This window comes from Orcinus orca, chromosome 4 (genome assembly GCF_937001465.1).
Source record: "Orcinus orca chromosome 4, mOrcOrc1.1, whole genome shotgun sequence".
In the NCBI taxonomy this organism is placed as follows: Eukaryota; Metazoa; Chordata; class Mammalia; order Artiodactyla; family Delphinidae; genus Orcinus; species Orcinus orca.
Window position 1 is genome coordinate 36,324,176 of NC_064562.1, and position 19,139 is coordinate 36,343,314.

The 19,139-nt window shown below is 33.6% G+C and overlaps 1 protein-coding gene across 2 annotated transcripts in view; it reads right to left on the reverse strand.

Moving 5' to 3' along the window:
* The window catches only part of TLL1 (tolloid like 1), a 261,887-nt gene that overhangs the window by 32,306 nt on the left and 210,442 nt on the right, over positions 1-19,139 (reverse strand). For both annotated transcript variants that reach the window (XM_049709067.1, XM_049709066.1), the window contains exons 16-18: positions 18,578-18,758; positions 9,576-9,701; positions 6,671-6,798 (exon numbers count right to left, since the gene is read on the reverse strand). In XM_049709067.1, coding sequence (XP_049565024.1) covers positions 6,671-6,798; positions 9,576-9,701; positions 18,578-18,758 — 435 coding nt within the window. The remainder of the gene's footprint in view (positions 1-6,670; positions 6,799-9,575; positions 9,702-18,577; positions 18,759-19,139) is intronic.

Below are 19,139 nucleotides of genomic sequence, written 5' to 3' on the forward strand. Positions count from 1 at the left end.
GATGCTGTAAGGAAAAATAAGATTTTTCTGTAGAGACAGAATGCTTAAGCTTGAAGGTAGTTAGACTCCTACTACCTTTATAAACTTTCCAAGTCATCTAAATGCCTGGGACTGCTTCCTTATCTATAACTGTCATTTATGACATCAACTTCTGGTAATATACAAGATACCACTTTGAAACCATTGGGAACTATACACACAGTCTTAGCCTAAGTACAGTTTTAAGAGATACAAATGTGCCCAAGCTACATTTTACAATTTGGAGAGCATTTTCAAGAAATGGAAAACTTAAGAACATTCATATTTTTACTTGTAGAATTTCATATGAGAGAGTGACTATTTTAGAATTTTTAAAAATGACACTCCCAGGGTCTCTGGATCCCAGCTCCCTAGCTTACTGCATTTATATGAAGGTAATATTCCAGGGTCTTATAAAGATAAGAGAAGGTATATACAAGAATGCAAAAAATCCTCAAGAACCACTATATTGACTCATACACACAATTCTACTTGATTTTCATATTTTGCTTTATAATAGGGAATTCATGACTTAAAGACAAAAATTGATGATTATGTTCATTATGTATAGACATAATTTATGTTATTATTGTATTCAAATTGCTATTTTATATTACTGGATAGAATTTAGTATTGAATTAGAAAAAAATTACCTTTAAATATTTCCTGTTTGTATACTAGGTGGTATACTACAACCTAACAGTATTCTGACTGCACATTCTGGACTTTGCCTAGAGAAAACTACTCAGGAGAGTATAGGCAGTAACTCATTTGTGTCATCTTTACTTTCCCAAATATATGCTGTCTCATACACTTAAATGCATGTGTGGGATTAAAGATGGCTACACATTCTTTGCTACTTCTCCCATTGAGTCATGAAGTCTAATATTCTTCCCCTTCAATACTGGTTAGCTTTTTTGATTTGCTTTACTATAGAATGCATAGAGGTAATGTTCAGGAGCTACTTAGGTATTCCCCTAGGCCTCTTGGAACACTCTTTTTGGGGATCCAGAACTTCCATGTAAAGGGTATGGTTCCCCTGAGACCACCATGCTAGAATGGTCATGTGTAGGTGCTCTGGTTGTCCCAGCTAAGTCAGCCTTCTAGCCCTCCCTACCAAGGTGACAGACATAAAATTAAAGCCAACTTGACCCTCCCAACCAGACCATGCCCCAGGTGAATATCACTTACTGACCTCAATCAACGCCATGGGCAACTGAAGAATTGTCAGCAAAGCATTATTCAAATCATGACCTCTTCCCCACAAAACCATGGGATATTATAAAATAGTTCTTGTTTTAAGTCATGAAGTTTTGGGTTAGCTTATTATGAAGCAGTAGATAACTAGAACAGTGCATAAAAGGTAATAATTGCATATTAATGCCAGAAGTCTTATATTTCCATAAATCAGTAATAAACTACCACTACTGATAGTTCAGTCCTTACACATAATTATTGAACACTAGATATAGATAACCACACTATGGTAAATAAATACTATGCACAAGAATGCTTGTATCTCACAAAGGGCACTGAATTTTATTGTAATTCCTCTCATATTCCATAATGGCAAGATTATCTAAGTAACCTAAATAATATTCATTTGTAGTCTTACAAATAAACCAAATTAACTAAAATAATGGTTATCTCAGATGCAGTAAAAGAGGCTTGCTTATACCCATAAGCCACTACTTGCACATCACTCAATACAACTCTATGTTAAGTTAAAGGAATATCTGGGTTAGAAAGAACAGTAAGACTCTCAAAATTCATAAACAAGGTGTTTTTAAAAAATATATCATGGAATTGTCTTCAGGGACAATTTCCTTTTCTTTGCTTCTGTATGAATAGGTAAAATATTTAGAAATGTTTTCTTATTTTTCCACACAGCCTAAGGTAAGAGGAGTAAATATGAGTTGTAAAGAAAGTTCCATGGCGCACACAGGGACACCAAATCTTTTCTTTGCCTTTTCTTTTTTGCCTTGGCCTATAAAGAAACTAGCTTAGAAATGAGTATCTATCAGTAGCTCTTGACCTAACAGGATTAATAGATTTCAGAATTTTCCAAGTTTACTTGGAATCTATTTTCCAAATTTAGTTTGGGTTCAAGTTCCTCCATGAAAATTAAGGATCCTAAAGAAACCAAACAAAATGCATTTATTTTAAACAATATATCTTCTTGATCAAATCTCCTGTATAATAAATGTCAAAACATATAGGTAGGTAATTGAATGGTTTGAATATTACAAACAGTGCTGGCCAAATGTCCATTGGCTGAGATCCGTAACAGATAGTGGTTTCAGTTTTAAAGTAGGTAAGATTCATTAACAGTTGTATTACAAGCAGGAAGACAAAAATAGTAAACGTAAGCAACAATAATGTCAAAATGGTAAGAGTTAAAAAGTATAGAACTAAAATATCACTTGAAGTTGGTAGCTAATCTGTTACAACACACTTTCTACTGATCCTGATTGTTAGAGTGATATTGTGAGTCAGGTTTTATATAAACATGATTAATGAAATAAGAGAGTGGAATCAATATTATGCTCTGATTCAGAAAACTTGGAGTGGCAAAAATGTGTTTTAACAAGTCTTCCAGGTTAATTCTGATGCCTGTTAATATTCTGGCTTAGACTGTGACTACTTCTACAAAGATCACAAAGTCAAATACTTAAAACAAAGATCAATAGTTGCATTAAAGCTCCTTTCCTTCTAAAAATTATCTTCTTAGGATACTAGCATGTATGACCATTGTTGAACAGACTCTCCTGATCTTCAAGTGGAATATTTGCCTGTAATTCGTAAAGAAGCAGACTGTCCTAGAGTTGAAAGGGATGCTCAATAAACTGAAAGGTATATAATTGAGAAAAAATAAATTATTGACATTTTTTCGAGTTAAGGTATATTAGGAGTTCTATTTCCCCTTGGATATAGAAAGCTGGGGCTAGTGTTCCTTCTACCCTAGCAAGAAAACCTATGTAAAGTAAAAAAATCACAACTTTGCTGAACACATCAAAGAGCCAAAGTCACTAGTCAACCAAGTAGTATCAAATCCACTGACTCTCAGCCCTGCCAAGGAGAGATGAGACACGAGCATGTCACCAGTGACAGACTACAGCTAGAAGAGATGCTGGGTGCCATATAACTAGGTTAGATGCATTCAGCTACAATTGTAATGTATTGTAAAGGTCAGCTGTGGACTAGAGTATAGCACCCTAGGAGCTGTAGACACAAGAGTTTGCACCCACTTGCAGGCTCTTCTCCATGGACTTCAATCTCCTGCTCATGAGAAAGACTGTGGGAAGAGTAGGAGTTAGGCAAGTACCTTTCTTGGTGTTGCAGGCTTGGAGGGGGAAGTGGTCACTGCTGGGAGAAAAGCATGAAGTCCTGTTGCAACCTTTCTCTGGAAAATAAAATAAGCCTCTGGGGGAGGAGCAGAAAACCTGTCACCACCAGGGCAAACATGCAGACCCACTGTAGCCACAGGAAAGCTTAAACAAACAAACAAACAAATAACACTTCCAACCCTGGGGAAGTCTTGGACTCAGGAGCCTACACCAATAATATCAGAGACCTGCTACAACTGGGAGAGGGAAAAGAAACTCTCCCATAGAAGACCAACCAGAGATAGATGGAGTTTGGCTGCCAGGAAGAGAAGAGGCAGGACCACTGAGAAAGGCTATTTCTAAGACCTAGAAACAGATCCTGCCTAAGGTAGAGAACCCCTTGTCCTTACCACCAGACTACCAAGAACCAAGCAGTGTGTAACTGCAGTCTATCACTGGTTGAGGGAAAAAAGTGTGAAGAGGGATACAATTTGTGATAGAGATGAAAGCAGAAGCTAAAGGTAAAGGAGAAACATTGAGAAAATGCATCTGAAATTCCAGCCTTCAATCTAAGAGAAAGGAATTAAAGCCAATGGTTCACTGAAGGTAATCATAGGAACAAGACAACCCAAACTCAGCCAATTACTGACTATATTCACTCAACAACATCCCTTCCCATATACACACATTCACTAACAGCCTAACAGAAGAGATGTAACCATTTCCAGACATAAAGTCTCTACTGTTAAACACAAAATGTCTGATGTTTACTCAAAAATTACATGACACACAAAAAGGCAAGAAGAAAAGCACAGTGTTAAGAGAGAAAATAATCAACAGAGCAGACTCAAACATGACCCCTATGTTTAATCTATCAAATGAGAAATTTCAGCAGAGATGGTGTTATGAATTGAATTGTGCATCCTGGCCAAACACATGCATTGAAGCCCTAAACCCAATGTGATTGCATTAGGAGACAGGTCCTTTAGGGAGGTAATCAAGGTTAAATGAGGTCATAAGGGTGAGGCCAGATCCCACAGGGCTAATGTCCTTATAAGAAGATGAAGAGACACCAGAGCATGCACTCTCTCTCTCTGTCTCTCTCTCTCCATATGTACACACAGAGGAAAGGCCAAGTGAGGACACAGTGATAAAGCAGCCATCTACAAGTCAGGAAAAGAGGCCTCACCAGACACCAGTCCCCACAGCCCCTTGATCTTGAACATCTAGCCTCCAGATCTGTGAGAAAATACATTTTTGTTGTTTTAGCCACTCAGTTTGTGGTATTTTGTTATGGCCACCTAAGCAGACTAATACACAGGAACTCTACTAAAAAATCAAATGGAAATTCAAGAAATAAAAAAACATGATAAGGGAGATAAAGAATACCTCTTTCAAACTCATAAGTAGACTTAAGACAACTGAATAGACAATCATTGAACTTGAAGATCAGCCCATAGAAATAACCCAAGCTTAAAAACAAAAAGAGTGGCAAAAAAAATAACAGAATTCAAGAGTTAAGGGATAATATGAAACAATCTCACATATGTGTAATTTGAATCCCAGAAGAAGAGAGACAATAATGCAGGAGGAGTTTGTCAAGAAATAATGGTCAAGAGTTTTCAAAAATTCATGGCAGTCATCACAACATAGATGCAAGAAATTCAAAGATTTCTCAGAAGGATAAATTACTAAACAGATAGACAGACGGACACACACACACACACACACACACACACACACTCCCAGATACATTATATTCAAAGTGCTGATAAAAAAATGTTGAAGGCAGCCATCAGAGAAAAGAATCATTATTTCCACAGGAATAAAATTAAGATTTACCACAGACATTAAAAACCATGAAGGACAGAAAATAGTGGAGTCAGGTATTTAAAGTGCAGCTGAGAAAACAAAATTGCTATCTTAGAATTTTATACCCAATGAAAATATCTTTGGGTATAAAAGACATACTCTGCACAGACTTACTCTACACACAATATAAAAAGAAATTCTTCAGGGAGAAGGAATATGATACCAGATGAAACTTGGATGTACACACACACACAAAAGTCTTCAGGAAAATCCATTTTCCCAACTGCCTTAGCTATTGCACTGCTGAAAAGAATGCAGCCTTTGCATCTCAGCCCATAAGCTTCAGAGAGTGACCATCTCAGTCAGGGTCTTCAACAGGACTGGAAAGCAATCAAATCCTACAGTGCTGTTATCTTAGCACCTAGCATCCTTCCAAAGAGTGGCTGAAATGAATTGATGTCTCTTTTCAAAAAGTCATATACTGATATCTTACAAATTCGGTGATTGGAAGGAACTCCATAATAGGAATATGAATATCTCAGTGACAGTCTCTAATAACATTATTATTATGTTGCATATGAATAAGATGTCTTTATTGACCAAAAAACCCACTGAAGGAAAGGGTTCAAACAGACTTTCAAAATTAACTGGACTGGTCCAGTAAGCTACAGTGGACTGGTAGCCTCATTCTCAAGACAATTTCTTGTCCTTTGTTATGGTTCTTGTTAGACTGTCCTGAACTTCGTTAGTTGTCATTCCTTCCTGCTTTTGACAACAGCATATTTCAGAAAATTGTTAAAATTTCTATATTCCTATGATTCTATTTCTTTAAAGTATACTCTTCAAGTATTCTGTAGCTTATAATGAAATTTAAGATGTACTGTCAGATGACCAGGACAGAATGTGAGATTCATAGAATACAGGAGAGAGGACATATATTACATTCATATTTGAATTTGGAAGAAGTCTAATGATAACGGTACTCATCTAAAGAGGGCAACTACATTATGCAAAAATAATATTCCATAAACCATAAGACAAAATTAGTTTTATTATAAAAATACATATGCTTTGTATATGAGTCATATAGAATTGACACAACTGATAGAATTTACTATGCTGCATTGAAGTGAATACTTATTGCTTTTTTGCTGAATTTCTGATATTTTTGTTCCTTCATTTATATCTCCATTTGGAAACATTATTTCAATAAGATATTAGGAAGTAGAACATATTGTTTTGTAGTAATTTTGGTAATGCCTTTTAAAGCATCCCATCCAGGATAAGATGACTGTACAAGAACTACATGGCTACCATTACTATCACCTTGATCTAGGAAATCAGGAATTTATTTAGTGTTAGTAGGAAAACATAAGAAAGAAAGTCTTTCCCACCTGCCTACTAATTCAATTCAATTAAATAAACATTCATTTTATTTATTTTATTTCCATGCACTAGCTGTGCAAGATACGGGCAGGCAGCTTAACAGAAAAAAGAACAACGCGCTCACTTACTAATTTGATTCGATGACCAGGAGTTGCACTGATTTCCCATGTGCATTCTTTCCTGCTTGGGTACTTGTCTGGCCAGTTGGGACTAGTGATGAAGCCACTTGGACTGTGAATCTTCTGTTCACACTCAGCTGTGCCAATAATGATAAAATCAATTAGTGTGGAAATCTAGCCCAGAATTGGGCCAGCAAGGAAGTAGCCTGTTTACACACTATCCTGATGAAAGATTTTCCTCAATAACTAATCATCACTCTAGTCTCCAGTATCATATTCATCTGCTTTGGTAAACCTGTTGCATAATCATTATCATAATCAGAAAATGTTTGTTTTTGGGTTCACATGAAATTGTGTTTACAATGAATTAAATAAATGTCTACAAGAAAATGAACTCTTTTTAACTGCTGGATCTGTAAGTTTAGATTTTAACAGAGCAACATTATTGACAATCAAAGCTATCAACTCTTGGTATGTGCAAAATATTTAATGCAATGCCACAACAAAAATGACTATGTCGTTTTCAGTTATTTTCTTCCTATTAACAGAAACATCATTTATAGCTAACTAGTATCACTAAGCCACTTTATGAAACATGTCTTTACATTTTCTCTCTCTCTTTGTGAAAGTATACACTTGAATACTTAAACCATAATTTTAGCTGTTTAAGTAAATTATCTGTCATTTCATCACAGTGAAATGAAGCACTAAGGGGGAAAATATGTAAACAGCTACTAGCTTCTGAATTAATTTAAGGAAATGTCATTCAATTAACATGAAATTTCTTTTAGGTCTTACAATTTAAACAACTTCATCTTGGAGGGGACCATCCAATATTGTTAATTTCAAACTTCAAAAGCATGTAATATCCTCAGACTGTATTCTATCTATATAATTTATGAAGTGTCACCCTGCACATCCTGGCTTAGGCTGGAAATTATTTGTTATGTATTGTGTAACCCATTCTAAAATACAATTAATTCTGTGAAATTTTCCAAGAAATCTCTGGGGAAATCCTCTACTATATGGAAAAAACACTTGTGGCACTACAGGGCTGCACAGTAAGGACAAAATGACTGACATTACTGTGCTGTTGGCACATGCTCTCCGACTAGACCTTTCCTTTAACTGTGCCGGGTTTCCATAGGGAGATTTGGATTCTTAACCAAGGAACACAAAAAAAGGGTGAAATTTAGCTCCTTTCAAACAATATAGGGTCATGCAGCAAGACAGTAGTCTTAAAGTCTGGATCCTGTCTTGACAAGGTTTCCTAAATCCCATTATCCCTGTCCTTGCCTTGGCCATATGAAGTGTGGAATCTCCCAGATCTGGCAAAGTTTAGTTTATAAGACAAAGCCAAGAGGCTCACTGCTAAACTGTATAAGGCACCTGTACTATAGCAGTGGTGAAAGAAAATCCATCCCCTTTACTAACAGTAAAGATGAACTTTATTAGGGGTGCCTGGATATAGTTCCATTTAAAAAGAAGTCCTTTCTTGAAAATATTTACTCTAATGAAGAGCGACTTTGGATATCTAAATTTATTTGCTACCTGTGAGTCACAGGCTACATGCATACTCTGAAAAGCTGTCTCTTTTTTATTTCTGAATTACCTTCCACATTTCAAAATAACTGGGCCTATTCCCCAGCCTATTGATTTATCAGAATACTTTACCAAGTTACACATATCACAATCTCATTGGTTTATGCTCATACATGAAAGTAAAAAGAGAAAAAAATCCTACTTGCATATGATTCTGGGCAATGTCATTAACTCTGTGAAATAAAGAGGAAAAAAATGTGACATATGACCATATTTGAATGGAACTGAATGGAACAAGGGTCAATTCAGGGTATTCTGTACTATTGGAATGTGAATACAAAGAAGTGCTATCTACCTGTGGTTCTAGTCAGGCACCCACCACTCTACATGTTCTAATGACTAGTTATGAAACCTGCCTTAGTAATAAATCCAAGTTAAATGGAAAATTCAGGAGCAGACCCACAAAGGAAGAAATAAGACCTGAATAACTATTTCTTGTTCCCATGTAGCTCATATTGGCTCAGGAGATTAAGATAATTATCTTTATAAAACCTTGGAATATGGTAAGAATTTGGGACCAAAAACTGTTAGGCTAGGGCTTCCCTGGTGGCGCAGTGGTTGAGAGTCCGCCTGCCGATGTAGGGGACGCGGGTTCGTGCCCCGGTCTGGGGGGATCCCGCATGCTGCGGAGCGGCTGGGCCTGTGAGCTATGGCCGCTGAGCCTGCGTGTCCGGAGGCTGTGCTCCGCAACGGGAGAGGCCACAGCAGTGAGAGGCCCGCGTACCGCAAAAAAAAAAAAAACAACTGGTAGGCTAATATTGAGTTACTAGGATGCTTCTGTGTGTGTGTGTGCTGGGGAGGGGGCAAAACCATGACTTAAAACTCTAAATGGCACAGTATTTTCAAATGTCTTTCTTCTGGTAGGCATTTGAATTTGATACTCCTGGTATTTAAAGTGACATCACTCATGTAGCACATATATGAGATATTTTGGGGAGGGAAATTGAACCAAATGTAAAACATTTAGCAGAAGTTAAGTTTAAATATGGAGATAGTTATAAGGTCTGTTCTGTGAAGACTGAGGGATAATGTAGTGCCTTTCTGGCTGCCAGATGGCATCACAGCAGCTTCTATGTCTGTTATACAAAGTTATTCTAATTCCAACCATATATGAAGTGCAGTACCTTTAGGTAATACAAGGTTTCCAATAGTATGACTTGGATCTTTGAACACTGCATGTATTTTTATTTTTGACATTTGAACAGTTGACATTTAACACTCATTGATATGATTAACTCTACCTGGAAGGACTGCTTTACCCAAACTGCATGAAATTCTAGATGTTGTCAAAAAAAGAACACTTCTTTCATACCTTCCTTGCAATCATGTTTATTTTCATGCAGCACAAATCCATTACGGCACTGACACATGTAGCTTCCCATTGTGTTGACACACTCATGTTGGCACCCGCCATTATCCTTAGAGCACTCATCTTTGTCTAGCAAAGAGATAACCCCATAGATTAGTAAGTAGCTTTAAAAACAAAGGATATCAAAGGAGAGTCATTTAGTTGTGGTTAACACTGGCAAAGGGTAAACTAAGTCACAGCTTTCCGTGTTCTCAACATAAAACAAAAAAAAAAAAAATCAAAAAATTTAGTGTCTTAGCTCTACCCACTCCTTCTTTAGCTTGGAGCCTTGTGCCATGAATTGTTTCCAAGATCATTTGCACCAGGGTGACAACATGTAGTCCTCTTTCATTCCTATGCTAGAGAAGTTTTGAGTAGGGTAAAGGAAATGAAAGAATATTTTTCCAACTAATCCTAAACATTTATAGCCAATTTTTAAAATAAATAAAAAATTGTGAGTAGTTTGATTAAATGCAAATCATGGCATTTAAGTGGAGGGAAATCCTTCACTATATTAACCATGGTGTATAGGCAGAGGCTAAACACATTTCCAAGATTTGTGTGTAATCGTTTTTTAAAAATCACTCAGTATAATTACTGTAGTTGATTTTTTTCATTAACTTTGCAGTTATGCTTAGCATTAATAAATCTGAACATTTTATAATATTTCAAGACAGAATAAGGCATCATTAGACTATCTTAAAAAAGAAACAATTTATATATTTTAAACTAATCTCCTCTAGCAGACCAGTTTATTAATAAGTAAAAAGGCTTTTAGTGTGCTAGAAGTAAAGGTCAGAATAGGAAATACGAGCTTTAAGAAATTGACAACAAATTCACTACAGGGAAAAAATCCCAACTATATTAGCAGACAGTCAATTCAGTGAGAGGCATCAGCCACCATATTATGTTGCTTAGCTATCATTCCATGACTGGCTTGTCCTTTAAAGTAAATACTGGCCTCTGCTCCTGACACATACATATGATGACACATCACTCAGACCTTCCCCACCCCCATAGCACAGAGAACAAAAAGGACGCACGACAGTCACATCAAAGGTCAGGCTGAATTCAAAATTTATACTGTGAACTGATTTTTCTAGTGAGAATTTGTGAGCTCATGGTGGCACACAAATAGCAAATGTTATTTTTGCCTTTGTAATCAAATCAATATTCCCCCTATGGAGATGGGTTTAGGAAAGACATTTTTATCCAAGGATCTGATAGTAATTTTTATGAATGCAACTATTTTTTCCGATTTTGTAGACTGATAACACGACATAGCACATATATGCTATGTCTTATATTGCCAATTCATGCATTGGCAATATAAGAATATTCTATATACATACAGGCAGTCCCAAAGTTCTAAAGAATATATCAGGATCAATATATCTGCAATTTATGTGTTCTCTACCTATCCTTAACACTTCCATTACACTTTTAATACTTACTATGGAGGCTAAGCAGAGGAGAAAAAAAGCATAGAATAAAGAAAATTTATCTCTAAGAGAACATCAAACATCAAAATATATAAGAAATCAGAAATTAATAGAGAATTAGCCTTGTAAAATTAATTTTAGAGAAATTCATAATTTGGAAGTCCCATTACCTTAATTGTATCAACAGTGAAAATTACATGTGGTAAGTTGTGAATGACCTGTGCAGAATGGGTGAATGCTGAACCATACTTCCTACTACCATGCTGTCAGCTACCTGCATTTCCTTTCAGACAGTCAAGCAGTAGATGATTTAAATTTACTATTTTAACACACCTTTCTAGGGGCTCTTAAGATGCTTTGGAAAAATACTTCTTCATGAGTTGATGCAGAAATACACTTCATCATTGTTAAAAGGAAAGAGCCAATTTAAAAATTTCTGGTGCTAGAATTACTCTGAAATAGACACATATTTCCTATAAAAATATTTATCTAATGTTTGCTTGGTATACTTAAAACCTGATATAGTGAACTTTAGTTGTACTCTAGGTCAACCAGATTTTTGAGGGTTGTTTGGAAATCTAAGAATTGTAAGTAAAGTAATTTAGAAAAAATTAGTTCACATTTGCAATTGACTGGTAAACAGGTTGCTCAGTGACAAACCTATCAGGGCAGGGACTGCCTGAGTCATCCTTTCATTTGGATCTGTTTAGACTACCATACATGAGAGATATAAAAATGTTAAAAGAAAGAACACAAGTTAGTATTGCTGAATTTTTAAACCTACAGTCATTTTATAATGAAAACAATTCCAAAACATAAAATATTTCTAACATTTAAACTTCATTCTAGTGGAAATCTCATGTTGCTAGGTGATATTTGTAAGGAGAGTTATTTTCTTTAGATCTGATAGAACATAATCTGACTTGCAGTAATAGTAAGTAAAGAGAAATAAAGTTGAAAGTGAAACCATTCATATTTGAATAGTAGTTTTTTGTAGCCAGTTTTTCCTATTTCTATTGTGCTGGAAAAATAATTTTTAGAGGAAGAAGAATAAAATGAGGAAGAAGAGGAGGAGGAGCATGAAGATTTTATATAGTCATATTGTCTAAGTATCTATTATTTTTCAGTGTTCCAGTTGATAAATGTTTCCTGTCTTCTTCCCTGCATCAAACATTTCTTAATACAAGTGATGTCACATTAAAATTGAGTTATCAAATACACTGCTAGAATATATGTATAGGTTAATCTAAAGCTTAGCTAAAATTCAAAATTGGACAAATCAAAATAGAAATTAAAAGCAGCAGATAAAAGTCATCATCCCCAGCAAAGTAGCATTTAAAATTGTGCTGGCATATGCCAAATAGTCAATATGAAAAGACAAAATTTTAGTAAACATTGGAATACTTGGAATTATCCAGACTTTTTAATATCACACAAACAAAGAAAGCTGTTTATTTAACTTAATATCATAAAAGATGAGTTCCACAAATATATTCTGAACTTATTATAAAAGGTCATCAAACTTGAGGAAAAAAAAAACTATTAGCAAATATAATTCAGTTTTCACTTTCTTTCCTTTTCTCCTCTTAGGACACAAACTACTAATATTTTGAACAATGAAAATCCAAAGAAAGAGAGAAGGAAGGAGGTTGCAGAGTTTTAAAAATTTCTCAGAAAGTCTGCATAACAAATTCAATAATTGAGAATTCTATCAATGATTCATTTGAAATTTTCTAACATTTTCATACTATAAGCATGGAATTTAAAAAATAGTTTTTATTAGTAAGAGAAACAAACATTTTATTGAGTAGAAATCAAAACATTTAATCTTTGCAGGTGGAAATTAGCCTCCTTCTTTGGAATGGACATATCTGATTTCCATTCCTTCATGCTAGATGAAGGAAAGGTCCATTATTATGGAAAAAGGAAGTGGCATTTTCCCATCAGAGGCCTGCAGAGTATCCTTGAGACTGTCAGAGGCCATTAGTCTATGAATAATACATACTGGATGGGACTGAAGTGGCAACCTGTATCAAGTTCTTGCAAGATTCAAAAATAAAAATTTTCTCTTTGCAGAAAGCTTCCTTGTCTGTAGGAAAAAGAAGTAAAGGGTCCACGCACCAGAACAGAAACACATGAGCAGATATACTTACAATAAATGCTCAAATATAAAATAAACAGATCACACACATTCATGCATACACACATACACCCCATGCATGTGTGCACGCATACAAGACACACACAGGTTTCAACATAAAACTGTTGAAAAAATAATCACCTTCAAAAGACCTCTGATAAGCTCTACTGAGAGCAACGACAGACAATTTGATCTTTCTAAAACATGCAAATATTTAAATATCATTTATCATGAAACTTGGAACAGGATTCAGAATCATAGGAGAGCTCTATTTGAAATTAATCACACTACTATTTAATGTTTTGTTAAAATAATATCAGGTTGAATTTATTCTAAAAATACCTATGACCATTCCATGAAAGAAATGGTGTACAGGAGGAACAATGTAAAGAAATATCTATAAACACTGAAAGGTAGATAAGACGAGGAGCAGGTCAGTTGAAATCACTTGAATACAGAGGTAGAAATATCACACAAATCATTTTATCTGACTCCTATATTTGTTACAGACAGAAATAAACTGGGAATCAAGAAATCTGGGTTTTACTGCATTTCTGCTACTGTGCAGGTCACTGGGTCCATCAGGAAAGGATCACGTTCCCATTAAGTTACCCGTGAGGGGGACTGCCATTTAATGAGGTTATCCTTCAAGTCATCATTGAGTCTTTTCACCACTACCAGGTTGCCTAAAGAAGGTGGAATGTCTATGCGCAGCTCTCACTGCCTGAAGTTATTTGTTACATTATTCCCAAATAATGAACAGTGTGATTAAATTAAAAGTCCAGTTTCCCAAATGTTGCTGCTTTTACATGCATAAAATCCTACTAATATTTCCTTTAAGTTTAACCTATTTAAAGAAAAATAATTTTGTTCTGAGTAGAATACAGTTAATTTTGCTTAATCACTTAAAATAAGTAAACTATATCATGTATACTTATGCAGATTTGTATACTTGTGTTAAAATATAACATCACATAAAATTAAGTTTGGTTTTACTATCATAAAAGTAAAGTAATTATTGTTAATCTATAAACAAACCTCATTCATTCCAAGAAAATAGCAGTATTATATTGTTGAACCAGATCTCTTCTAGAAAATGCCTATGCCATTATATTCTGAATTACATAAAAAATTTAATAGACATGTAATTTTACATCATGTTCAAATAGCCTTACTTTTATAGTTGTAATTTCCTTATTTACTTTCATATTATTTCATTATATTGCTTTATAACATACCCTTAATATCAGAACTATATGACACTAATTTTTATAGAGGAGCTTGGGGATATTCTGCTGTATAAACCAATCACTTCTAGATTTTCAAGCTACAGCATTTTTCATGACTAATTTAAGACACTAAATAAGAATTTATGTGATGGTTTCTTGCTTTGATGTGCATGGAAGTGACAGAAATCTGTATTAATTATTTTGCTAATAAGTTCTTAGTGTCATTCTTCCAATTCCATTTCTTAGGTCTATAAAGTGCTTATTTAAAATCAGAGGCTATGTGCAAAAATAAGTAAAATCTCAGTATGATTACTTCATTAAATAATTGTAGTTTTTAAAATAATGCTAAAGTTTATTTCATTATATTCATTAAAAATCTAAATACATTTCCTTGTGTTTTTTCTTCCTTGATGTATCACTTAGTTGCAAGACAGCTAGAAGTTATTTTTAAATAGCTTTCCTTTACAAAATATATGAAATCACTTATAATAAATATTGTTTCTTTTTAAATTGAATTTCTTGATAATATTTCTGAGAAAAAGTATGCTGAAAAAATAGCTAAACATGGTATATTTATCATTATGTTTTCATAAATTCATAATCACTTCTAAACTTTTTAGAAAACTGGCTATAAACAGAACCACTTAAGATTAAGTCTCCAGACAGGGTGAGAGGGAGACACAAGAGGGAGGAGATATTGGGATATATGTATATGTATAGCTGATTCACTTTGTTATACAGCAGAAACTAACACACCATTGTAAAGCAATTATACTCCAATAAAGATGTTAAAAAAAAAGTTTGTCTCCATCAAATGTTTCTGGATTAACATACACAATACAGCAAACATTTATTCAATTGTCTATATTATAAATTAACTATAAAAATAAAAATTAGAAGCTTTAACTCATTCAAAACATTTGCATTAATATTATTAATTTGTATTAATATTTATTAACTAATTAACAAATAGGTGGATTTAAAAATTTCACTCTCAAAGTCTATTAGGTAATGTTTTCAAATCTAGAAAATATTTGGGGTAAAAGATAGGTAGAAATATGATGTGTGTTTTCCTTTTAAAGTTATTTTTATATTTAAATCAGATGAAAACTGAGAAAAATTGTGGAGAAACTACACTGCACTATCTTTTCACCTTAACACAAACATTCTTGGGATTTTTAAATAGCATCGTTCAGATCTGTTCCCACCCACGTGCTTAGCTGTATGCAGAGTGCACATATAGCTTTATATCTATATTTCTATTAATATTTTATCATATACAACTTTTTACACCATGAAATCATTAAACCATCCTTATGGTATGGAAGAGCTCACACAGTGCATTTGAAGGTCGTTTAAAATTTCTGTCACTATCACAGTATATTGAAAATCCTTCCTCCAGATTTTGAAATATTTCTTTATGAAAGAGTCCCAAGAATTGAATTTCTGAGCAAACAGATTAGTCATTGTAATAATTCTTGATTCCTATGCTAAATTTATTTCTAAAGAATTTGTCACAATTAATGCAGTAATGTGTCTTATCAAATCCCCAAGAGTGAATTTTAACATAAAATAATCCTTCAATTTTCTTTGTGAAATACAATATCTCCATGATTTACATGCTTACTTTCTAATAGATACGATGAGTTATTTGACTTTTAACACACAATTACACTTATAGCATTATTAGAACTCTAAAATGATATTTTCAATGTGAACAGAATCTATATATTATAATGGGTGATCTTTTGTAAATTATGTTTTGGTAAGATGATCATAATCAGGACATTAAGTAACACTGCCATCTCTTCATTGTACAAAACAAATATGTTTTTATCTTCCCTTTTCCTGAGCAAACATCTTCCCCACTAGCAGAAACTCCCAAGAATTTAAATGTAAAATAGATCTAATTAATTATCCAGGACTATAGTATTTTAAATATGAATCTGACAAACTGCCAAGACTTTTCAATGAATCAAACAGAAAACACTGAATGTTTATACTTAATTATCTTGGACTTTACAAAATAATAATCTAATAAAGAAGTTAAAAGTATATCTATTTTTTTCCAGGTCACAGATATGTTGAACATAACACATAACTAATGCTATTTGCAAAGGATGTGATCATCTCTTATGGTTAAGAGAACAGAACCCAAGATGAACTGGGGTTAAATACTTTGTGACACTGAACACTTAGAATATTACAGTTTTACTTTGATTATTAAAGACATAATGTATGCCTGCATAATAGGTTCTCAGAATGATAGCTACAACATGAGAGTTTGGGGTTTAATTTTCCCTGAACTTCATTGTTCAGTTTACTTAACAATATTATTGTCCTAAAGACACAGACTAATAACCTGTCTTTAGAATTTAGGAAGTTTTGCCTGAACAGAAATATCAGATAACAAATTTTAAATACTCTGGGGAACTTTAAATTTACTTATACTTTGTCACCAGTATATGTAGCATGTATCTTTTAAAAAAAGTTTTATTAAATAAAATGAGTGATTAAAGTATAGGATCCTGAATATTAATAATATAATAAAACCTATTCACCTTATAATTTTAATTTTTAAAATAAATATTTAGGTGGTTCTAAGATAAGAAGCCTTATCTCTAAACACTGGATCACCTAAAATTTGTAAACTGCATAATATTTATAGAATAGTAAAGTCTAAGGAAGTCTTCCTTTCATTAAAATAGTATATTAAAATGCTACTTTGAATAACAAATCTTAAATGAATGCCTGAGAATAATTTTTATTATTTATTTATTTATTTATATTGAGGTATAGTTGATTTACAATGTTGTATTAGTTTCAAGTAAACAACATTGTGATTCAATATTTTTATAGATTATACTCCATTTAAAGTTATTATAAAATATTGGCTATATTCCCTGTACATTACATCCTTGCAGCTTATTTATTTTATACATAATAATTTTTACCTCTTAATCTCCTCCCCTTATCTTGCCTCTCTCCCCCTTCCCTCTCCTTACTGATAACCACTAGTTTGTTTTCTATATCTGAGAAGAACTTTTAAAAGGCAATTAAATCTGAGGGAAGGAAGGGAATGAGAACAAGGGAGCCAAGATCCATTGTATTTTAAATGTACTTTCCTATATGACTTGGACCTCAATGGAACTTGTGAACCATTAATTTCAATTACACTGAAAGCCCCAAACAAACCCCAGGCACTGTAAATCTCATTAATCTTAAATACATGGGGACTGGAATAAATAGACTTTGAATTAACTCAAGCTAAATTACCTGATATTAAAATATAATTGGAATTCAGTTGCTTTACATTGCTTGCCAGTCTTTCAGGCAGAATAGATTGCTATATCTAGCAAGGCTTACTACAATTTTATCTAATTTTGAAGTTTCAGAGTAATATTTTTAAAAGGAACAATTTTGAAATTGGGAAAATAAGGGCGTTTCACTGATGTTTCTATCTAGTTTCTTAAAATTTAGGGACCTTTAATCAAACTTCAGCTCTTTAAGAGGGAATTTTCAATGTGAGTTGGTTCAACTAAACATTAAATTCCAAATGTAGACATGTCAACTGCTAAATGTATCCAATAATATATTATTTTTATTAAAATTATAATTTCCATATTTCTAGGTCTCTTACTGCAATCATTTCTATAATGATGAGGTAAAGTATGATTTTTAACATCTGCTTAATAAAAAGAATGAATATATAATAGTAAGAAGAAGAATAATAAACATGTTGCTAAGCAGTAAGAATAAAAAGTATGTTGCTAAAATGAGACCACATATTCCAAAGACAAAGATAATTTTGAAAAAGTCTGCCACTTTTTGGAAGTCTGGTATCATTATCGCTATCTACTTATAAAGTCACTGTGTGAAAATATTACCATAATAATTTTGTGTTATTTTTACTAGCCTTTGAAATATTTGATTAGAATTTATGTAAGATCTAAGTGTTTGAGAGGTGCATTTCATCAGGGCCATTCTTATTAATATCCCAATTTTAAAAAAGTATTAAACTAGGATAAATGTTCATGCATTCTATGTATCTCCAAGTTCATTTACAGAAAACTGGGAAGAATGGATAGCATACAATTTAAGCCAATCCACCTTTAAAATCTGTAATATACACATGTAGCATGAGAATACTGATACCTGAGAAGAAATGTGCTTTGAAACCCTTCTTGGATACAGTATTGTCAGATTTGAATTCAATTCTCATATTGTTGAACTGAGATGTGATCACTTCAGGCACTTCAGCACCACAAAATTTGCCATGCAATTTAGACTCAGAAGAAAGACCACTCCAAATCTCCACATAATCGTATTTGCAAACCTAGAAATAAACATGGTTACTGTAATTACCAGATTTGAGAGCATCAGATGATTGACATTTACTTTTTTTTAATTTACTGTGTTTTTCCCTCTTTACTCCTGTGGTAGTCAAACTGGACTTAACAGGTCCAAAAATCAAGAAAAGTGTCCAAATATGAAGCAGAAGGCATGATAGACAGATGAGAGAATTTTGCTCCGAATAGCCCCAAGAGATGTATATACAAATGTATGCTTGTATATATGTATTTACAGCATACATATTTTCCAAAAAATACAGACTTAAGGAAAACTGCGATGAATAATTGTTTAACAAAGCATATGATTGAACTCTGGGCATGATGCGTACTTTGCAATATGTCAACTCAAATTACTGGCTCTTGTG